The sequence below is a fragment of the Berghia stephanieae genome, chromosome 1, assembly GCF_034508935.2.
Source record: "Berghia stephanieae isolate SIO BIC M18660-M18661 chromosome 1, UCSD_Bste_1.3, whole genome shotgun sequence".
NCBI lineage: Eukaryota > Metazoa > Mollusca > Gastropoda > Nudibranchia > Aeolidiidae > Berghia > Berghia stephanieae.
The window spans coordinates 20,901,681-20,926,680 of NC_088360.1; the positions used below are offsets into that span (position 1 = coordinate 20,901,681).

A 25,000-nucleotide genomic window follows, 5' to 3' on the forward strand; every position below is an offset into this window, starting at 1 on the left:
AGTATCCCATCATTTTATCTGACATCGACCAAAGATACCGTAGACATGGACGGTAACAAGATGTGACAACAGTATCCCATCATTTTATCTGACATCGACCAAAGACACCGTAGACATGGACGGTAACAAGATGTGAAAACAGTATCCCATCATTTTATCTGACATCGACCAAAGACACCGTAGACATGGACAGTCCCAAGTGGTGAAAACAGTATCCCATCATTTTATCTGAAATCGACCAAAGATACCGTAGACATGGACGGTAACAAGATGTGAAAACAGTATCCCATCATTTTATCTGAAATCGACCAAAGATACCGTAGACATGGACGGTCCCAAGATGTGAAAACAGTATCCCATCATTTTATCTGAAATTGACCAAAGATAACGTAGACATGGACGGTCCCAAGATGTGAAAACAGTATGCCATCATTTTATCTGAAATCGACCAAAGATACCGTAGACATGGACGGTAACAAGATGTGAAAACAGTATCCCATCATTTTATCTGAAATCGACCAAAGATACCGTAGACATGGACGGTAACAAGATGTGAAAACAGTATCCCATCATTTTATCTGAAATCGACCAAAGATACCGTAGACATGGACGGTAACAAGATGTGAAAACAGTATCCCATCATTTTATCTGACATCGACCAAAGACACCGTAGACATGGACAGTCCAAGATGTGAAAACAGTATCCCATCATTTTATCTGAAATCGACCAAAGACACCGTAGACATGGACGGTTACAAGATTGTGTACACTCAGAGGCAAAAGTTGCAATAGTGGACAGGAAACTCAACTTCTGTTCATCGCAACAATTTCGCTGATCCCAAGGTGTTGTCATTATCTGAAGTGGACTGTAATAATAATGGCATTTATATAGCCCCCCACCCCATTGTCACAGGCTCTAAAGTCTTACAGGACAGGGTACAGCTTGTTTTGCTGATCAAAATTATATTTAGCACACACTTCTTCTTTTTAAAAAATCATTTTTATGTTGGACGTTGATATGACGTTTGGATGTGAATATGATGGAATATGACGTTTGGATGTGAATATGACGTTTGGATGTGAATATGATGGAATATGACGTTTGGATGTGAATATGACGTTTGGATGTGAATATGATGGAATATGATGTTTGAATGGGAATATGACGTTTGAATGGGAATATGACGTTTGGATGTGAATATGATGGAATATGATGTTTGGATGGCAATATGACGTTTGGATGGGAATATGACATTTGGATGTGAATATGACGTTTGAATGGGAATATGACGTTTGAATGGGAATATGACGTTTGAATGGTTATATGATGCTTCTGTGAAAAATCAGAAAATGATGAATAAGGAGAAAGTTCAAATCTAATCTCAAGCTTCAGACACCAACCGACATAACGTTGTTCATTTCACGTCCTGTTGTAAGTGACCTTTGGTAATTATGATAAATATCCATATGGTTTTGTGACAGATCATGATTTTAGTAGATAAGACATTTCTATACACGTTTTCTTTACTGTTTTTTTTTTATGATTTGATTGGATGTAAAACTTGTGGCAAAATTAATACGTGATTTCTGGTTATTTTTACTTAAAATTTATATCTTTGAGCATTTGGTTCAAGCTGCCTTAATAATGTTTTGACAGTTAACATGTTTTCACGAAGACAGCAGTAACAGTATTGTGATCTGGACTTCAATGAACCTATCGTCACATTGCTGTACACCAACAGTATTCTGCCGTTATTTCTAAAAATAGATTATATTCAATATTAACCAAATAGCACATACTGTGTTCTGTTAAAAAAAAGGTCGCAGTATTCTCTGAAAAAAACAAAAAATGATCTTTTATATAGACAGCGCAATATTCGACAGAGATAACACTGTTTATGACCAGGTACTCATTTTAAACCTGAGTACAGTGAGAAAATGTGAGTAAAGGATCTTAATCTGAATCTGAATCGGAATGTTATTCTGGTCGACTCAGTTCTGAGTATTTATATTCGGGGATGGAGGGAGTTGTTGAATGTGGCAGCCATTGTTGGTGTTGAAGCTGAAGAGTTCATCCATTGTCACATTGCTGTACCACACAGTTCATCCATTGTCACATTGCTGTATCACACAGAGTTCATCCATTGTCAGATTGCTGTATCACACAGTTTGTCCATTGTCACATTGCTGTATCACACAGAGTTCATCCATTGTCACATTGCTGTATCACAGAGTTTATCAATTGTCTCATTGCTGTATCACACAGTTTGTCCATTGTCACATTGCTGTATCACACAGTTTGTCCATTGTCACATTGCTGTATCACACAGATTGTCCATTGTCACATTGCTGTATCACACAGAGTTCATCCATTGTCACATTGCTGTATCACACAGTTTGTCCATTGTCACATTGCTGTATCACACAGTTTGTCCATTGTCACATCGCTGTATCACACAGTTTGTCCATTGTCACATTGCTGTATCACACAGTTTGTCCATTGTCACATTGCTGTATCACAGAGTTCATCCATTGTCACATTGCTGTATCACACAGTTTATCCATTGTCACATTGCTGTATCACACAGTTTGTCCATTGTCACATTGCTGTATCACACAGTTTGTCCATTGTCACATTGCTGTATCACACAGTTTATCCATTGTCACATTGCTGTATCACACAGAGTTCATCCATTGTCACATTGCTGTATCACACAGTTTGTCCATTGTCATATTGCTGTATCACACAGTTTGTCCATTGTCATATTGCTGTATCACACAGTTTGTCCATTGTCACATTGCTGTATCACAGAGTTCATCCATTGTCTCATTGCTGTATCACACAGTTTATCCATTGTCACATTGCTGTATCACACAGAGTTCATCCATTGTCACATTGCTGTATCACACAGTTTGTTCATTGTCATATTGCTGTATCACACAGTTTGTCCATTGTCATATTGCTGTATCACACAGTTTGTCCATTGTCACATTGCTGTATCACAGAGTTCATCCATTGTCTCATTGCTGTATCACACAGTTTATCCATTGTCACATTGCTGTATCACACAGTTTGTCCATTGTCACATTGCTGTATCACACAGAGTTCATCCATTGTCACATTGCTGTATCACACAGTTTATCCATTGTCACATTGCTGTATCACACAGTTTATCCATTGTAACATTGCTGTATCACACAGTTTGTCCATTGTCACATTGCTGTATCACAGAGTTTATCCATTGTCTCATTGCTGTATCACACAGTTTGTCCATTGTCACATTGCTGTATCACACAGTTTGTCCATTGTCACATTGCTGTATCACACAGTTTGTCCATTGTCACATTGCTGTATCACACAGAGTTCATACATTGTCACATTGCTGTATCACACAGTTCATCCATTGTCACATTGCTGTATCACACAGTTTGTCAATTGTCACATTGCTGTATCACACAGAGTTCATCCATTGTCACATTGCTGTATCACACAGTTTGTCCATTGTCACATTGCTGTATCACAGAGTTCATCCATTGTCACATTGTTGTATCACAGAGTTCATCCATTGTCACATTGCTGTATCACACAGTTTATCCATTGTCACATTGCTGTGTCACACAGAGTTCATCCATTGTCACATTGCTGTATCACACAGTTCATCCATTGTCACATTGCTGTATCACACAGTTTGTCAATTGTCACATTGCTGTATCACACAGAGTTCATCCATTGTCACATTGCTGTATCACACAGTTTGTCCATTGTCACATTGCTGTATCACACAGAGTTCATCCATTGTCACATTGCTGTATCACACAGTTTATCCATTGTCACATTGCTGTATCACACAATTTGTCCATTGTCACATTGCTGTATCACACAGTTTGTCCATTGTCACGTTGCTGTATCACACAGTTTGTCCATTGTCACATTGCTGTATCACACAGAGTTCATCCATTGTCACATTGCTGTATCACACAGTTTGTCCATTGTCTCATTGCTGTATCACACAGTTTGTCCATTGTCACATTGCTGTATCACACAGAGTTCATCCATTGTCACATTGCTGTATCACACAGAGTTCATCCATTGTCACATTGCTGTATCACACAGTTCATCCATTGTCACATTGCTGTATCACACAGAGTTCATCAATTGTCACATTACTGTATCACACAGTTTGTCCATTGTCACATTGCTGTATCGCACCACTTATCTCCTTAGCCATGACAATTAACACTGTTTTGATATCATTTATCACATGCTACTTGTTTTATCGTTATGACTCAGATTTTATCAATATTTGTGATATGAGACAAGACCCAGGGCCATGTCGGGCAGGCCACCGAAGATTCTACTACGACCCTAAAGATGGCCGCTGTAAGAATTTCATCTACGGAGGCTGCCGAGGGAATGAGAACAATTTTCGGACATTGGACGATTGTAGAAAGGAATGCATGAAAGACAGAGTGGAAGTAACGACGATGGCCACCACCGAACAAACGCTGCGTCCCCCATCCAAGGGAACATGTGAGAAATCTTACATTATTTACTTGCTTCATTTTCCTCAGGGGCCTTTGTTGGGACATAAGGCTTCAACTGCAATCTTCACACACTCTTGGTTCTGGTCCATATATCTCAGTTAGGTTGGGAGGGGGGAGGGGGGGGGGGTGATTCCAATAGCTCATTTGGTAGAGCACTCACTCCACTTCACACATAAGGACTGGGATAGATCCGGGTGCAGCTGAGATTTCTTATTATCCCTCCTGTCCACGAAACGGTGATTGGGTAGCTGGGTCTCTATGATCTGGTGTTAAAAGTACTTTGTGATAAGCTAGCATTCTATCCAAAGGGTAGCAAACAATTGCTATTGTCCATTTCAGGCTATACAAACTGGGATAAACTCAGCTCCAAGCACCAATGGCTAAGAATAACTACTTTTTTATCAGCTGGGATCTGCTTGACACCAATCACCCTGTGATCTCCTGATCTGTTTTCTGCCTTTGGTGGGGTCGTTTGACCTCCCATGGTGGGGTCGTTTGACCTCCCATGGTGGGGTCATTTGACCTCCTATGGTGGGGTCGTTTGACCTCCCATGGTGGGGTCGTTTGACCTCCCATGGTGGAGTCGTTTGACCTCCCATGGTGGGCAGGAGGTCACATGTTGTGTTTTCTATCCCCCTATATCTGTTTTCCGAGTTGATTTCTGTCTTTGTCTTGAAATGGGATTACTTAGTTTTGTCCTGGCCTTTGTCGGAGTCCTTAACTGAGAGGATTTATTCCCCTTCGTAAATCATCTCTCCCTTATGCATTGTTATTTATTTTTTTCTTTTTGGATTTATTCTGTAGACATTTGAGTGTATTAAATGGTTGGATCCTGTGCATGTGTCTGGATGAGACTTTTAGGTAATCTCAGGTTGGATCCTGTGCTTGTGTCTGGATGAGACTATTAGGTGATCTCAGGTTGGATCCTGTGCTTGTGTCTGGATGAGACTATTAGGTGATCTCAGGTTGGATCCTGTGCTTGTGTCTGGATGAGACTTTTAGGTGATCTCAGGTTGGATCCTGTGCTTGTGTCTGGATGACTCTGTATTTGAACGAGTATCCTTTATCTGAACGGGTACCTTTACTTTTAATTCTAGGATTTTTTACTATCCCATTTTCTTCCTTTTTGCTGGCGCTGATATGACTTTGATGTGTTGCAATCGCTGTATAACCCTGAAAAACGGGAAAAAAACCCCCCATAAATTGATTGATATTTGAATGACGAATTTCTTGGCCAAGTTTTTCAATACATGTTTTTCCAGAGTACGAGAGTTTAGTGATTAAATAGCCTCCATTAATTGTCTATCGTTTATTCAACACAGTGAGACTATCGGGATCAGACGCTGTGGAGGTCAACACACCCCTCCGATTATTGTGTTACTATCAGGGGTCAGAGAGGGTCAGCCTAGACTGGACCAAGGATGGAGTGATGATGAAGAGAGAGAGACGAGTGGACATTCGGAATACTATCATAGTCAATGATGGGAGGCGATATGAAATGAGATCCGATGTGTACATCCCATCAGCCAGGGTGGAAGACGGCGGGGAATATGTCTGTACGAGCTCGGATTCATCTGTCAAGGCAAAGACAATCTCTGTGGTCCAAAGAAAACAGCCCACCCCACCTACGCCCACACGGCCAACCAGACCCACTCGGCCCACCAGAGGACCAACTGTTAACATTAAAAGTACAAGTAAGTATTTTTTTTTTTTAATCTCTGATATGTTGGGAGTAGAAACTGTGTTTTTTTGTTGTTGTCTGAAGAAGTGATTTGAAACCAAAACGTTCCATATTTGGTATTTTTGTTCATATCTGAAGCTGTTCCATTCATTTTTTATTATTACTTCCGACAAAACACTGTTCTTATTTGGTTGGTCACAATGATCGCTTTGTATTATATGTTTTTTTTTTGTTTTTTTTTTTTAATCAGACACGATGTCCGGGGATTCCTCTGTACGAGAAGGGGAGACAATCACCATCACCTGCAGGGCCCAAGGCCCCCGGAGGCCGACTAGTATGGAATGGTTCATCAATGGAAGGATTGTCAATCCCAATGTGGGAACGGCCTCTGTCTCCAACCGAATGGACCGACATGACCGCACAGTCCTGGTCAGCACGCTGGCCATTTCTAACGCTGGTCAGAACAACGAAGGTGTCTACTACTGCCGAAGTCGGCCCTATGGAGATTTGGAAAAAATGACCATCAAAGTCTTGGAGCGGGGAGGTAACTCATAGATAAACCTGCTTATTTGATGTAGTTGTCAAATTGAACACTAGTAGACCTAGCTTTATAAAATATCAAATTTCCTTCCCCTTCTTCCTCTATTTAAATTAATCTTCAAAGTCATGGGCTCTACATCAAACTTTCCTTTTCAATAACTCTAAGTGTATTCATCTTCAAAGTCATGGGCTCTACATCAAACTTTCCTTTTCAATAACTCTAAGTGTATTCATCTTCAAAGTCATGGGCTCTACATCAAACTTTCCTTTTCAATGTGTCTGAGTGTATTCATCTTCAAAGTCATGGGCTCTACATCAAACTTTCCTTTTCAATAACTCTAAGTGTATTCATCTTCAAAGTCATGGGCTCTACATCAAACTTTCCTTTTCAATAACTCTAAGTGTATTCATCTTCAAAGTCATGGGCTCTACATCATTCTTTCCTTTTCAATAACTCTAAGTGTATTCATCTTCAAAGCCATGGGCTCTACATCAAACTTTCCTTTTCAATAACTGTATTCAAGATGGCTGTGCAGGTTTTTTTTTGTTTTTTTGTTTTTTTTTTTTAGAGGTTTTATGGCACTTGTGACACAATTTCAGCTCCAGTAAAAAGAAGGCTAAATTGCCGTATTCTGGAGAAACCCATATTTTAAAATTTGGCGAGAAAACTCATCCTTCACATATAGAACGATTTAAATTACCCTCATCTTGGTCAAAAAAAACTCTCAAACCTGGGACTTCACACCCAACACACACACGCACACACACACACACACTTACCCAACAAACGCATACTCACACACCCAACACACACACACACACACACACACACACACACACCCAACACAAACATAGATTTTATTATTCAAACAGAAGATCAACAAGTACATTCTATACATAGTGAAGTTCAACAAAATGTGCTTTTCAAATCAGCGTCAAGTTTGTGAGCTAAACAAAAAAAAAATGAAATCTTGAAATTTGTGATTTTGAGCGTTTGACATGTCATGACTTCCTATGGATGAGAAGGAGAGGGTTAAAATTGTTTATGAAGGAGAGGGTTAAAGTTGTATATTTTAGACAAAAGTAACTTTGTTTATGTCTAATTTCCTTTGGTTCAGATCCTGTAACGGAGCCTCCAACCACCACAGTCAAGACGGTTGTGACACCCAAACCAAAACCTGACAGGGAGGAAGGTACGAGATTGTTGTCATTTTGTCAAATGTTTGTTGTCATTTTGTCAAATGTTTGTTGTCATTTTGTCAATTGTTTGTTGTCATTTTGTCATATGTCAGATAGGACAGGATGGACCAGGAACAGAAAATTGACTTTCATGTCTAAATCGCTCCAGAATGAGTCTCAGGTTCGAACCCCATTCTGAGCAACTCAAAGCTGAGTCCTTGGAAAAGACCTTTTACTCACATTATCTCACCATACTCAGGTGTAAAATGAGTACCTGGTCAGTAACAGAGCTGTCTTTGTCAAAAAAAAAATAAAAATAATTGTAATATTGTCTAATAGGCATCATGTCTCGTGCTACCTGTTAAGTCTTGTTGGCTAAGACTAGCTTGTGTACATCTGGATGCAATACCTTGTTAGGCACATTGAAAGACAAGGATAAAAAAAGGAAATTTTAAAGTAAAGAAATCTTCCCCTAAGATCAAATGAAGCCATATTTTGATTATAAGTCTAAGATTACATACAGTTACACAAGAACTGAATGGATGAAACGATTTTTCTTTTAAATAAAAATGAGAGAAAAATCCCCATATTGCTCTCCGTGGGAAATCTTTTGCTTGGTGTTTGTCCCAAGGAAGACTGGAATGACCCAGCAGGCGTCAGTCGCAGCGCAGTGCCAGTAACTGATCCAGAGTGAAGAGTTTGCTGATGTTACATGATGCAATGGGGAATCGAACTCCTAGTACATTCTGATTTGGTGGCGCAATATTGATATATCAATTCTCATGTTGACACATATGTGTGTAATATTGATATATCAATTCTCCTGTTGACACATATGTGTGTAATATTGATATATCAATTCTCCTGTTGACACATATGTGTGTAATATTGATATATCAATTCTCATGTTCCTGTTGACACATATGTGTGTAATATTGATATATCAATTCTCATGTTGCCACATATGTGTGTAATATTGATATATCAATTCTCATGTTGACACCCAGATGTATGTAATATTGATATATCAATTCTCATGTTGACACATATGTGTGTAATATTGATATATCAATTCTCATGTTGACACATATGTGTGTAATATTGATATATCAATTCTCATGTTGACACCCAAATGTATGTAATATTGATATATCAATTCTCATGTTGACACATATGTGTGTAATATTGATATATCAATTCTCATGTTGACACATATGTGTGTAATATTGATATATCAATTCTCATGTTGACACCCAGATGTATGTAATATTGATATATCAATTCTCATGTTGACACCCAGATGTATGTACCATGACCGAGGAGTCTGGACGTTGTACTGCATCATTCCAACGCTGGCGCTACGACCATCTTGAAGGCCGGTGTAAACAGTTTGTCTACGGTGGATGTGGGGGCAACAGTAACAACTTTGAAACACAGGCAGACTGTGAGAGATACTGTCATCCCAGAGGTGAGTAGTGGTCAGTGGTATCGGGTTAGAGTTCAAGTGACATGGTGATGGTTGTTGTGGTGATGATGTTTTTGGTTGTTGTTGGTGTGGTATTGGTGGTTGTGGTTGTTGTTGGTGTGGTATTGGTGGTTGTGGTTGTTGTTGGTGTGGTATTGGTGGTTGTGGTTGTGGTTGGTGTGGTATTGGTGGTTGTGGTTGTTGTTGGTGTGGTATTGGTGGTTGTGGTTGTGGTTGGTGTGGTATTGGTGGTTGTGGTTGTGGTTGGTGTGGTATTGGTGGTTGTGGTTGTGGTTGGTGTGGTATTGGTGGTTGTGGTTGTTGTTGGTGTGGTATTGGTGGTTGTGGTTGTGGTTGGTGTGGTATTGGTGGTTGTGGTTGTGGTTGGTGTGGTATTGGTGGTTGTGGTTGTGGTTGGTGTGGTATTGGTGGTTGTGGTTGTGGTTGGTGTGGTATTGGTGGTTGTGGTTTTTGTTAGTGTGGTGATGGTGGTTGTGGTTGTTGGTGTTGTTATAGTGGTTGTGGTTGTTGGTTTTGAAGTGTAATGGTGGTTGTGGTTGTTGTTAGTGTGGTGGTCGTGGTTTTGGTTGTTGGTGTTGAAGTGGTAATGGTGGTTGGGTATTAGTGGATATAGTACAGTTTGTTGTGTATTCCTGTGATTTTATGCATTCCTGCTAATGCTTTTCACATTAAAATGTTACCAAACTTCAGAATGCAGCGTAAAATTTGGATTTATTTTCAAAATTTTCAAAATATTGTTTCTTAAAATTTGTCGTTTTAAAGGAATTTTAGATACCCAAACATTATTACAGAAAATTAATTTTTATATAACTCTTGACAGGGAAAAGATTAGGAAAGGCTGGGGTAGGGGGGGGGGGGGCATAAGGATTTCTAGACTTAAAGTTCTGTAATTTTCAAGCAAAACTGATGAATAGACATAATGATAATGTTATGTTAATCGTAGTGGACCTGTGATGTTTCACAATTTATTCTGCCACATGTAATGCTAGCCAATGTGATATAGATCCATCAAATTGTCTCTGACAAAGATTATCTATCTCTCGTCTCCATGCAGACATTTGCTTCAAGCCCAAAAAGGTAGGTATGTGCCGAGCTTCCATACCTAGATTCTACTTTGACCGTGTGGAAGAGAAATGTAAACAGTTTACATTTGGTGGATGCAGCGCCAATGCCAACAATTTTGACACTCTGGAAGCGTGTCAGAGGAAATGCAACGACTACATCAAGAAGACGGAAGTGACAACGATGGCACCAAAACCTGACAATACACAAGGTACACACGACACGCTTTATTGTATTCTTGTTGTCCTCTCGTGTTAAATGTTTGTGCTGTGTGATGCAAGCAAGGGTTCTCACACCAGTGGCTCTTCTCTATCTCACACCAGTGGCTCTTCTCTATCACACCAGTGGCTCTTCTCTATCTCACACCAGTGGCTCTTCTCTATCTCACACCAGTGACTCTTCTCTATCTCACACCAGTGACTCTTCTCTATCTCACACCAGTGGCTCTTCTCTATCTCACACCAGTGGCTCTTCTCTATCTCACACCAGTGGCTCTTCTCTATCTCACACCAGTGGCTCTTCTCTATCTCACCCCAGTGGCTCTTCTCTATCTCACACCAGTGGCTCTTCTCTATCTCACACCAGTGGCTCTTCTCTATCTCACCCCAGTGGCTCTTCTCTATCTCACACCAGTGGCTCTTCTCTATCTCACCCCAGTGGCTCTTCTCTATCTCACACCAGTGGCTCTTCTCTATCTCACACCAGTGGCTCTTCTCTATCTCACACCAGTGGCTCTTCCCTATCTCACACCTGTGGCTCTTCTCTATCTCACACCAGTGGCTCTTCTCCAACATGTCACTTTTATCTGTATATTTTTATGTCAATACTGAGATCTGAAATCAAGATATCGTCCTCAGGCGCCTATTCTAGAGCATGTTCGTGTCCCATGCAGTCTCTGCATCACAAATGATATTCATGACCCTGCTGCTGTTGGTTGGGACCCTTGAAAACGGTTTGAGCACGTTAAGTGGATATTGCACTATATAAAAAATCTCAAGTTAGAAAACGTACAATGTTGGCCAGTTTGGATATATCCATTTTTGTAAAAAATTGATAAATATAATATTTCAATTTTTATTTCTCATTTGCACGGATTTGGAATTCTCATTCGGCTTCACAATTTTTAGTTATTCCCCCAGTAGGCCATATGGAACCATATTTCCATTTCATACAGTTCCAGTTGCCTGTTTGTCTTACTTTTTGTGCAAACACTTTCAATAACCTATAGTCAGGTTCTCATTCACACCTGAGTTGAGTGTGGCAATTAGTGTATAGTGCCTTACCGGCGACCCAGCTTTAGGAACCTAATTTCCACAATCACTGTCACCCATCTGGCCACTGACCATGCTTAACATTGCTTGACTTTGGTGACAAGATAAGAACCTTCAGTTTTGGGGGAAAACCCGATTTTACGATCGTGTTAAAAAAAATGAAAGCCTAAGGAGTTAAAAAAATGGTTTTCTTGCATCCAGTTTTTCTAAAAATAGATTTTGACAGAAAATGATATCCTGACCACTTTGAAAATAGTTTATGTCAAATCATTAAATCCAGAACTGGTCATTTGGTCATTGTCAAACAGAAAACATTTTGCGAAGAAATTATACGATCCTTCAAGTCCCAGGTTTAAGAGTTATTCGTAAGGATGATGGTCATTTTACCCGATTGGTATTTGAAGGACTAGTTTTCTGGTCAAAGTTTAAAATTATAAATTTTTTTTTTGGAGTAAGGCAGGTACGTGGTAGATACAAAATTAATTAAATATAAATATAAATATATATCAGTAATAATATTTGCTTCGGTAAAAAGATAATTTATGAGAAGGTTTTTTGTTATTTTAGAATTAAAAGCATGCATGATAGTGGATTCTTGGATGTCAAAAGGGGGTCTGTTTTACCATTTTCCATGATCCGTTTTACATTTTCCATGTTCCGTGTTCCATTTCCCATGTTCCATTTTCCATGTTCCTTGCTCCATGATGGTTCGTCAGCCTTTACTTTGCACTGTAGGATCTTAAACCACTTAACCTCACAAGGTCTCGGGTTTGAGAGTTTTTGCCATGATGAGGGTCAGTTAAATCAATCTGTATCTGAAGGACTATTTTCTGGCCATTTTATTACATCCGTGACTTTCCAGAGTATGGCAGTCAACTGGTAAAGCTGCTGCTGACTGCCAGCTGGGAGAAGAGTCCTTTGATGTTTGTAGAGCAGATGCTGCTGACTGCCAGCTGGGAGAAGAGTCCTTTGATGTTTGTAGAGCAGATGCTGCTGACTGCCAGCTGGGAGAAGAGTCCTCTGATGTTTGTAGAGCAGATGCTGCTGATTGCGAGCTGGGAGAAGAGTCCTTTGATGTTTGTAGAGCTCAAGAATATTTCTGACGTATTTGGTAGATGCACAATCAATTGACAATTATAGTCTTACGGAACTGGAAGAAATATTACATATTTTGATTTCACACAATGTTAGAGAATTTTTTTTTTCTTAAGCTACTGCAATTTTAAGGTGGGGGGGGGGGGGGGGGGGGTGGATTTTTCTAAATTTCCTGAAAGTTATTAAATGTTGTATGTAGCTTTCTTTTCTTTCTTTCTTTCTTTTTTTTTTTTTTTTTGGGGGGGGGGGGGGGGGGTAGTATAGTATTACTGAAGATGAATTTTGTGTTTACTGATTTTAAATTTGCAAATAGACAAGAATAGGATTTTATATTTAATTTGTTTTTCAACTGACAGCTTGGCTAGTTGCTACTTGTTTAATAACTACCCATTATGTCTGTCAGCATTTAGGGCAGTCATGAAGGACCTCCATCTTCCTCTGTCTGTGGCCATCATCTTCAGGGAGCTCCATGTCTCCCCCACTCTTCTACTCCAACTCCAAGTCACCCAGGGGCTTCCCCTTCTTATCTTTCCCTCTGGTGTTCAATGTAGGACAGTGTTGATGTTTCCCTCCTCCTTTCTCATACCATGTTCTATCCATCTCCGCCTTCTTCTCATAATGAAGTTACTACACAAGGATGGAATAGAATTGGTTTAAACTTAACATGTGCTTTTCTGTTTTATCTTGCAGATGTATGTACGATGAAGGAAGAATCTGGCCAATGCTTGGCCGCATTCCAACGCTGGCGCTACGACCATCTTGAAGGCCGGTGTAAACAGTTTGTCTACGGTGGATGTGGGGGCAACAGTAACAACTTTGAAACACAGGCAGACTGTGAGAGATACTGTCATCCCAGAGGTGAGTAGTGGTCAGTGGTATCGGGTTAGAGTTCAAGTGGAGAGATGGCAGTTGTAGTTGTGGGGATGGAGGTGGTAGTGGGGATGGAGGTGGTAGTGGGGATGGAGGTGGTAGTGGGGATGGAGGTGGTAGTGGGGATTGAGGTGGTAGTGGGGATGGAGGTGGTAGTGGGGATTGAGGTGGTAGTGGGGATTGAGGTGGTAGTGGGGATGGAGGTGGTAGTGGGGATGGAGGTGGTAGTGGGGATGGAGGTGGTAGTGGGGATGGAGGTGGTAGTGGGGATTGAGGTGGTAGTGGGGATTGAGGTGGTAGTGGGGATGGAGGTGGTTGTGGGGATTGAGGTGGTAGTGGGGATTGAGGTGGTAGTGGTGTTGGTGTTCAGGTTTTGTCTCATATGACCGTGACCACTATATGAACCCTTGCTTTTCATCTTAAATTTTGCAGATGGTATGGGAAGATGGTGATGATATGGTAACATGGTAATGATATGGGAATGTGGTAATAGTATGGGAACATGGTAAAGGTTGGTAACATGGTAATGGTATTGGAACATGGTGATGGTGATGGTATTGGAACATGGTGATGGTATTGGAACATGGTGATCGTATGGGAACATGGTGATTGTATGGGAACATGGCGGCCAGCTGTCCGGATAAAATCGGGACTGACCCAATTTGGCAATCCGGGAGAGTTTTAATTTGAGCTTTTAAATAGCACAATATCTACTAAAGGTGCTCAGAGCGCTTGACAAAGGATTCTCTGGCCAACAGCAACACTAAACGTATAGGACGGGACATGACGCCAGCTAGGCAATATTACAATTTTTTTCCAACAGAGACAACGCTGTTAAGTCGGATACTCATTTTTCACATGAGTACGGCGAGAGAATATGAGTAAAGAGTCTTTTCCAAGGACTCAACTATGCAATGAGGGAGGCTCGAACCCAGGACCTGGGTGTCCTGTTTTGGGTCATGACAGTATTGTGTGTTAGGGTGTCCTGTTTTGGGTCATGACAGTATTGTGTGTTAGGGTGTCCTGTTTTGGGTCATGACAGTATTGTGTGTTAGGGTGTCCTGTTTTGGGTCATGACAGTATTGTGTGTAAGGGTGTCCTGTTTTGGGTCATGACAGTATTGTGTGTTAGGGTGTCCTGTTTTGGGTCATGACAGTATTGTGTGTTAGGGTGTCCTGTTTTGGGTCTTTGAAAAGGTGCTATGCCTTAATTGTGATGGACGTGTGATATTTCACCATTTATTCTGTCACATGCAATGCCAGCCAGCCTTTGTCGAAGCGATCCATCACATTTTCTCTGACAAAAATATCTTTTTCTCATATAGTCATCGTGATATAGATCCATTAAATTGTCTCTGACAAAGATTATCTATCTCTCGTCTCCATGCAGACATTTGCTTCAAGCCCAAAAAGGAAGGCATGTGCCGAGCTTCCATACCTAGATTCTACTTTGACCGTGTGGAAGAGAAATGTAAACAGTTTACATTTGGTGGATGCAGTGCCAACGCCAACAATTTTGACACTCTGGAAGCGTGTCAGAGGAAATGCAACGACTACATCAAGACCAGCCCTGACAGAAAAACGAACAACACCAATGTGTGTGAGGAAAGACCTGAAAAAGTATGACTTGTCTGTCTTTGTGTGTCACCATGTGTCATTGTATGTCATTGTGTGTCACTGTGTGTCACCGTGTGTCAGTATGTGTCATTGTATGTCTTTGTTTGTCATTGTGTGTCAGTATGTGTCATTGTATGTCACTGTGTGTCACCGTGTGTCACTGTGTGTCAGTATGTGTCTTTTTTGCCACTGTGTGTGATTGCATGTCAATATATATCATATTCAGGCCTGTAAATCTTCCGTCTATTGTTGGATTTCTGACAGCACGATTTTGCTCTTAAGTGCTAATATTTAAAAAAAAAAAAAATAATAGTAAAAATAAAATTCGTAACGTCAAAGAACAGAACCAATAAAAAATAAAATAAAAGACTTTTATTTCGTTCCTCGAAAAAAAAAGAGATCTTATTCCATTTCAAATGCCGACTTAAAAAAAAATTAATTAAAAAATTTCATTTGTCGCATCAAAGACAATGTAAAACTTGCCGTCTATCTGTTAGCTATAATATTATCATGCCATCTACTCGCTCCACTTGACGTGGATATATTCACTGCCTGGCTACTGTGCCCACATCTATGACTGTGCCACAGTCAGTGAGAGTGGATCGCGAAGTTCACGCGAGTCATCTTCACACACACACACACACACCTAGTCAGTAAATAACGCTCACACAGAAGTGTGTCGAACCGGACCGGAAGGTTTCTCTCTATTTTGCTACCAACACACATGCATATCTCCGGTTCTTATTTCTCAGTCTCTATATTTCTTTGGTTCCGTCCCGATGTGAGACGGAAAAAAAATAATGCAAAATAATCTCTTTTCTTCAAAATATATATTCTTCTTCGAAAGCTCTCACACGACCGCACCACCTCTTCTTCTTTTTCTTCTTCTTCTTCTTCTTCTTCTTCTTCTTCTTCTTCTTCTTCTTCTTCTTCTTCTTCTTCTTCTTCTTCTTCTTCTTCTTCTTCTTCTTCTTCTTCTTCTTCTTCTTCTTCTTCTTCTATAAGAATTAATCCAAATAAACGAAAGAATCAGCGTAAACATTTAACACAAACAGGAGCGAAGATACGCAGCTTCCTGTGTCATCAAGCACGAGATACACATCATTCAAAAGGGTAGGAATTGTTCTCTTCCTTTCATTTTACTCTCAGACCTGGGCTCTCAAATAATTGGGATTTTTTTTTTTTTTTTGGTACCATAAAATAAGGACCTCGTTATAAATAAGTAGGAGAAAGTGACATGATTTGACTAGTCAATTGACGTGTCATATCTGTGTTGTGTCCATATTTTTGTGCTGTTGTCTCTATTTTCACGTGTTCAAAAAGTTCCAAAAATTTTTTCACCAACCATTTACAGGCCTGCATTTTCATTGTTTGTCAATGTGTCATTGTTTGTCACTTTGTCATTGCGTGTCAATATGTCACTATGTGTCATTGTGTGTCAATATGTGTCACTCTAAAACATTTCTTTATCTTAATTTTAGATTGAAATTCCATAAAATTCTTTATAATTTCATTATTTATTTTGTTTATTCTTTTATCCGTGTACATTTACTGTTTTTCCCTTCCCCATTTCCCTGAATGAATTACTTATTTAAGTTTTTAATTATTTATTTATTTATTTATAGCTTTATCAAGTTTTATTTGTTTATGCGTTTACACATTTTAACACAACGCATGTCTGTACACAACTGTCCTTTTTTAGGATGAATATATTATTATTATTATTATTATTATTATTATTATTATTATTATTATTATTATTATTATTATTATTATTATTATTATTATTATTATTATTATTATTACGATTATTATTACTATTATTATTGTTATTATTATTATTATTATCATCATCATCATCATCATCATCATCATCATCATCATCATCATCATCATCATCATCATTATTATTATTAATATTATTTTTGATAGAGATGATACAATATTGACCATCTGTGCCAAACTCCGTCGAGATGTTGTAGAGACTAAACATTTAATTGATAGTTTCAAACAGAGTCTAGTCTTGGGTTTAGATTTTGTGTAGTTTTAGGGAAGGATTAAATATTATTTCTTCAAATGAACAAAAACTTAAATTTAACATTTGCGGCCATTTTAAAGTCAAATTCCTTGTAGCATCTAATTTCCCCTTGGACATAAATCCATTTTTAGGTTATAGGTCACCAGATATTCTATTAAATGAACCCCCCCCCCCTCCACTTTATTTGTTGCAGGGTTCATGTGGTGGATACAACATTAAATGGTATTACAGCAAGGCCAGGAATATGTGTTCACGGTTTGTCTACTCAGGATGTGATGGAAATGGCAATCGGTTTGACACAGAGGATGAATGTCAGAACACATGCGTCAGAACTGACAGAGTCAACCCAACCACTCGCCGGCCAAGACCTAGACCACGGCCACGGCCCACTCCACCAACAACCACTCCAGCTCAACCAAGTGGGGGATCACCTGGTAAAATTGGAACTTTTTGTCATGCACTTTCCCACAGAGACGCTAACTAATACCACGATTACAATCTTTTTGATTAAAAATGGAGGCAATGCCAACAATGCGAAAATATTTTTAAAATTGCAATATTGTCAAAGCCACCGTCACTGTGTTAGCCACCGTCTTTCTTGTATTGAAATGAGGGTAAGAGGATTTATATAACATCACCATATAGGGAACAGTGTTCAATATTACTCAAGAAATGAGTATTGTGCTGCTTTCCACATTTTGTCTGATACACACATTTTATTCCCAATTAAACACTTTTTATTCCCAAATTACACACTTTTTATTCCCAATTAAACACTTTTTATTCCCAATTAAACACTTTTTACTCCCAAATTACACACTTTTTACTCCCAAATTACACACTTTTTATTCCCAAATTACACACTTTTTACTCCCAAATTACACACTTTTTACTCCCAAATTACACACTTTTTATTCCCAATTAAACACTTTTTACTCCGAAATTACACACTTTTTATTCCCAAATTACACACTTTTTATTCCCAAATTACACTCTTTTTATTCTCAAATTACACACTTTTTACTCCCAAATTACACACTTTTTATTCCCAAATTACACACTTTTTACTCCCAAATTACACACTTTTTATTCCCAATTAAACACTTTTTATTCCCAAGTTACACACTTTTATTCCCAAATTACACACTTTTTATTCCCAAATTACACACTTTTTACTCCGAAATTACACACTTTTTATTCCCAAATTACACACTTTTTATTCCCAAATTACACACATTTTATTCCCAAATTACACACTTTTTACTCCCAAATTACACACTTTTTATTCCCAAATTACACACTTTTTATTCCCAAATTACACACTTTTATTCCCAAATTACACACTTTTTATTCCCAAATGACACATTTTTTACTACCAAATTAAACATGTTTGATTCTTGAGGTTGTTGTCTCTTCTCTATGTGGTGTAAGGTTGGGGGGGCAGGGTGAGGTTCTAGGAGTGGTTGAGTAGTAGTAGTAGTAGTATTAGTAGTAGGAGTATTAGTAGTAGTAGTAGTAGTAGTAGTAGTAGTAGTAGTAGTAGTAGTAGTAGTAGTAGTAGTAGTAGTAGTAGTAGTAGTAGTGGTAGTAGTAGTAGTAGTAGTAATGATGATAATAATAATAATAATAATAATAATAATAATAATAATAATAATAATAATAATAATAATAATAATAATAATAATAATAATAATAATGTTAATAGCAATATCGATGATGATGATACGAATGATAACAAGAAGAAGAAGAAGAAGAAGAAGAAAAAGAATATCTACCCCATGACAACAGACTTAAAATACTAACATGTTCACAGTAGTTGTAAAACAAGCACCACATGAGATTATACAAATGACAAGTCGTTCATTTCCTTCAGCCGAGAGTTTAAAATCCTAACTTTGCAAAAACAGAAAAAATTGTAGAAATTTCTTATTTCATCGTAAATCTTGTCACGACCCCAATCTGAAAGACACTGTGTCAAGCTATAGTCAATACGAATTTATTGCTGGATAAAACTTTCCATTCAGACCAGATGACAATTTTCAGAAGATTTTTTACCATCTAAATTTATATTTTTTCGTGGAATGGAAAAAGAATAGGAATTCAAATTGGTGCAAAATATCAAGAGCAAGATGTGTAGGAAACGTTCAAGTGAATGTGATTTTTAATAAAATATGGATGTATGTTTATGTGTTTTTGTGTTTATTTGTTTGTATGTGTTTATGTGTTTTTATGTGTTTATGTATGTTTATGTAGTGTTTGTGAAAATGAGTCTAAAAAGCTAAGGAATTCATTATCAAAGTCATTACTTATTTGTAGAAGAATTTGGATAAACACAAACCTGCTTACCTGAAAAGTAAAGAATTTGTAGATTTAGGAGATAACATTATAAGTCGCTGTAGTGAACTTTAAAAATCAACCATTGACTCTGACAATGATGAATTTATTCTTCAAAATATCCTGAAGGTATGTAGTCTGGCATCCATTTTCATTTTCAATTTATTTTATTGGCTTATGAATGAATTTCTGAAATTGGGAAACAAAATTCGACAAATCTTTGGTAATAGCAGGCAGGTCATAAAGACAATGAAAGGGTTGAGTGACTGATCTATGAACAATTTTTGTTTTTATAAAGTCTTCTTGTGTTGTCATTAAGTCACAACTCCATGCTTCGAAGATAATCGCAAATGTATGTTAAACAGACTACAGTGATTGCTTACTATCCTTTGGGTAGGACAATAGTTTATTGCTAAAACCTTCCCATCAGTATTTTCAGACCCAGCTACGTCCATTTGCTGCTGGGTTGACAGGGAGATCAGAAAAAATATCTACAGTATCTTGGATTGATCTTCCATTCTTCTCGTAATGCGAGTGCTCTATGAATTGAATTATCTGGATGTTTGTAATGGTTTTTGCCTGCCTACTTTTCTACTTAGAATTGACTGTAATGGGAAATGAGAGATATCCTACAGACAGGGTACAGTATGAGAGATGTCCTACAGACAGGGTACAGTATGAGAGATGTCCTACAGACAGGGTACAGTATGAGAGATATCCTACAGACAGGGTACAGTATGAGAGATGTCCTAGAGACAGGGTACAGTATGAGAGATGTCCTACAGACAGGGTACAGTATGAGAGATGTCCTAGAGACAGGGTACAGTATGAGAGATGTCCTACAGACAGGGTACAGTATGAGAGATGTCCTAGAGATAGGGTACAGTAGGAGAGATGTCCTACAGACAGGGTACAGTATGAGAGATATCCTAGAGACAGGGTACAGTATGAGAGATGTCCTACAGACAGGGTACAGTATGAGAGATGTCCTACAGACAGGATACAGTAATAATAAAGTAAAAATAGTCGATGACCTTCTGTTAATACAGATGTTGAGCTAATTCCAATTGCCTGTCATCCCCTATCTTTGTTGAGTCAGTCTCTGGTTTAATCCCACAGAATCATGCAATCTGGCTAACGATGCTGGAAACTGCTACGACTACAAGATACTATGGTACTACGATTCCAAGAACAGACGATGTCTTCGATTCTACTACGGTGGATGTGGAGGGAATGACAACCGATTCCAGTCTCGTGCCGAGTGTGAAAGTGTTTGCATCAGGGGAATTGGTGAGTTCCAGATACAAACATTATGTGACCTTTCACCTTTCCAGATACAAACATGGTGTGACCTTTCACCTTTCCAGATACAAACATGGTGTGACCTTTCACCTTTCCAGATACAAACATGGTGTGACCTTTCACCTTACCAGATACAAACATGGTGTGACCTTTCACCTTTCCAGATACAAACAGTATGTGACCTTTCACCTTTCCTTACAAACATTATGTGACCTTTCACCTTTCCAGATACAAACATTATGTGTCCTTTCACCTTTCCAGATACAAACATCGTGTGACCTTTCACCTTTCCAGATACAAACATTATGTGTTTTTACACCTTTCCAGATACAAACATTATGTGTCCTTTCACCTTTCCAGATACAGACATTATGTGTCCTTTCACCTTTCCAGATACAAACATCGTGTGATCTTTCACCTTTCCAGATACAAACATCATATGACCTTTCACCTTTCCAGATACAAACATTGTGTGATCTTTGACCTTTCCAGATACAAACATCATATGACCTTTCACCTTTCCAGATACAAACATCGTGTGATCTTTGACCTTTCCAGATACAACCATTGCTTGATCCGTAACTGTTGTCATTGCAAAGGAAAGTCAAATACCTTGTCATTTTAATCGGGCTGTCATTCTTTCCATCCCATCACCCATTTCCCAGGGATCAGCATTGCATTGGTCTAAAAAATGGAAACAGAAGACACTGTCCTGTTTTTTAGTGACTTCAACATGACAAGGTCTCTGGCAATCTAAACAAAAACAAACAAATAAAATTCTCTTTATCCATCTCATAGTAGAATTTTATCTCTAGGGTCTATTCCAAGGGAAGACTGGTATAACCCAGACATCAGCCGCAGTGCAGCGCCGCAAATTGAGCTAGGGTGAGGTGACTTGCTCAAGGCCACACAGCGCAGCAGGTATTCGAACTCGGTACCTTTCTGGTACGAAGCACAGCCCATATCGCTGAGCCATGCTGTTCCCCTATGGTGCAACATTATAAAACCTGTGGAATACAGGATAACTGATTGACTGTGCTTTTATATAGCGCAATGTCCACTAAATGTACTCAAGCGGTTTTCAAGGGGTCCAAAGACAACAACAACACTGAACGGACAAGACATGATGCCTGTTTTTTTTTTCCGACAGAGACAACACTGTTAACTGCCAGGTACTCATTTTACACCAGAGTACAGTGAGAGAATGTGAGTAAAGAGACTTTTTCCAAGGATTCAACTATGCACTGCTCACAGCAGGACTTGAACCCAGAACCTTGCAATCCGAAGACAAGTGTCATACCACTAGACTATATAGCCGCACAATGGCAATGTCATAGAAATTTACCTGAGCTAAAAGCTGTTGGTGTTTACAAAATACCACCTTTGTTTGAATATGGGATAGATGGTGGTCATCAATTTACTGACTGGATATATTCTATTAGGCAAAGTTCAACTTGAAATTAAAAACAACAAACAATAAGAACAATAACAGAAAGAACAACAAACAATAAAGACAACAAAAACTAGCAATAAAAATTAACAACAATAACAATAACAGCAAAACAACAGCAATAGAACAAAAATTACAACAATGACAAAGGGAACAACATAAGTAGAAAACAACACAGCAAAAAAACTATAATAGCAACAACAACAACAACTTAGATAACAAAAATTTCTTCAACGCCTTCATTTATTATCACAACATTTTTAGCAATGACAAAAGCATGAAGAAGAATTTCATCATTTCCATTTTCTTGTTCATCTTGCAGAGAGAGTTACTCCCCCTGCCCCCCGTGCAACCCAGAGACCAGTGCCGTGTCAGTATTCTAGGTATGGCTGTTGTAACGATGGAATTACTCAAGCCAGGGACCGTCTCAGGTCCAACTGTCAAGGTAACTCACAATCTTATATCAAATTAAGCTTTTTTTTTTAGACCAATATCCACTTGGTTATGGTCAGATACCAAAAGAATTCACAATGGGTCGCTGACCAGCTAGATGCTACAATTATTAAGATATGTTCAAAGTTCTTTACAAGATGTTTGAAAACAGCAGCAATACTTTATGTGTTAGATGAGACCTGTAAGCGCACTTATAATTTATTTTGTTTTTGACATTTTTTGTTGTTGATAATACTGTTTATGGCCAGGTACTCATTTTACACCTGAGTGCAGTGAGAGAATGTGAGTAAAATGCCTTTTTCCTGACTCGTCTTTGCACAAACCACAACAGGCTTGAACCAGGGACCTATGGGTCCTATGGCAAGTGCCGCATCTCAAGACCACAGACAGAGCTGCACAATTTATTCTCTTCCTCCTCCTCCTCCTCTTTCTTCCTTTTCTTTCTCTTCTATCTCTTCTTTTTAACTTCTTGTCTTCTTCCTCCGTATCATTCTCCCTCCCTCTGAATCTCCGATGTGCTGAAATTGGTCCAATCCAATTCAATGTCAAGTTGATGAGAAAAGACAATTCTTCCAAAAACCAGAGGAAAGAAATGAAGAGATTAAAAGTCCGCAAGTGGTTTTTTTTTTTTTGTGGGGAGGGGGGGGGGGGTTCTATTTCTTTTTTATCTTAAAAGAAAAATACACACAAAAAAAAACACAACAATGTTAGTATCACGCAATATCCACCAAACACACTCAACGCACGTTACAAAGGGTTCCTGATCAACAGCAACGTGTAACATGTAGAACGAGACATGACGCTTGTTAGGCGATATTACAATTATTTTTTTTGACAGAGACAACACTGTTAATGGCCAGATATTATTTTAACACCTGATTATGGTGAGAGAAAAAGTTGGGTCAAGAGACTTTATCAAGTACTCGACTATAAGCTGAGCGAGGCTCGAACCCAGGACCTTCCGATCTAAAAGAGAGTGTCATACCACAAAACTACATAGCCCCACAGTATTTTAATATTTTCTGTTGTCAATAAGGAAACAAAATGGATTTTCACACGGAAGTTTAGAAAGAGTCCAAATATTGAAGTCACACAAAATGGATTTTCACACGGAAGTTTATAAAGAGTCCAAATATTGAAGTCACTGTGAGCCATAAAGGAAACAAAATGGATTTTCACACGGAAGTTTATGAAAAGTCCAAATATTGAAGTCACACAAAATGGATTTTCACACAGAAGTTTATAAAGAGTCCAAATATTGAAGTCACACAAAATGGATTTTCACACAGAAGTTTATAAAGAGTCCAAATATTGAAGTCACTGTGAGTCATGAAGGAAACAAAATACACAAGGATGAACCGATGACTGAGATAATTATAAGGATGAGAGTAAAGATTTTATTTTTGACAGAAGAGAAATCATGACTCCAGTGGGCAGATGTCATGAAAACAACAATAATCAATCTTACAATTTAATAACGATATTGTTATCTCCCCTTTACTGTTAATAAAGGGCCACATATGAAATGCGATTCTTTTACTTGACCTTGAACACAAAGTAGCATGGCTTGGAGACCACTCGCATCACAGAGAATTGTCCTTATGTTTAATCACACATGTCTGTCCACACTCGAATCACAGGGAATTGTCCTTATGTTTAAACACACATGTCTGTCCACACTCGAATCACAAGGAATTGTCCTTATGTTTAATTACACATGTCTGTCCACACTCGAATCACAAGGAATTGTCCTTATGTTTAATCACACATGTCTGTCCACACTCAAATCACAGGGAATTGTCCTTATGTTTAATCACACATGTCTGTCCACACTCGAATCACAGGGAATTGTCCTTATGTTTAATCACACATGTCTGTCCACACTCGAATCACAGGGAATTGTCCTTATGTTTAATCACACATGTCTGTCCACACTCGAATCACAGGTAATTGTCCTTATGTTTAATCACACATGTCTGTCCACACTCGAATCACAGGGAATTGTCCTTATGTTTAATCGCACCTGTCTATCCACACTCGAATCACAGGTAATTGTCCTTATGTTTAATCACACATGT

General features: G+C 38.6%; 1 protein-coding gene across 1 annotated transcript in view; it reads left to right on the forward strand.

The window, feature by feature from the left end:
- LOC144963782 (papilin-like) overlaps nucleotides 1–25,000 on the forward strand; it is a 241,112-nt gene that overhangs the window by 198,603 nt on the left and 17,509 nt on the right. Inside the window, exons 28-38 of the mRNA XM_078897749.1 lie at nucleotides 4,292–4,531; nucleotides 5,868–6,239; nucleotides 6,477–6,770; nucleotides 7,885–7,959; nucleotides 9,246–9,413; nucleotides 10,486–10,704; nucleotides 13,550–13,717; nucleotides 15,119–15,348; nucleotides 17,577–17,817; nucleotides 20,837–21,007; nucleotides 22,792–22,914. Coding sequence (XP_078753875.1) covers nucleotides 4,292–4,531; nucleotides 5,868–6,239; nucleotides 6,477–6,770; nucleotides 7,885–7,959; nucleotides 9,246–9,413; nucleotides 10,486–10,704; nucleotides 13,550–13,717; nucleotides 15,119–15,348; nucleotides 17,577–17,817; nucleotides 20,837–21,007; nucleotides 22,792–22,914 — 2,301 coding nt within the window. The remainder of the gene's footprint in view (nucleotides 1–4,291; nucleotides 4,532–5,867; nucleotides 6,240–6,476; nucleotides 6,771–7,884; nucleotides 7,960–9,245; nucleotides 9,414–10,485; nucleotides 10,705–13,549; nucleotides 13,718–15,118; nucleotides 15,349–17,576; nucleotides 17,818–20,836; nucleotides 21,008–22,791; nucleotides 22,915–25,000) is intronic.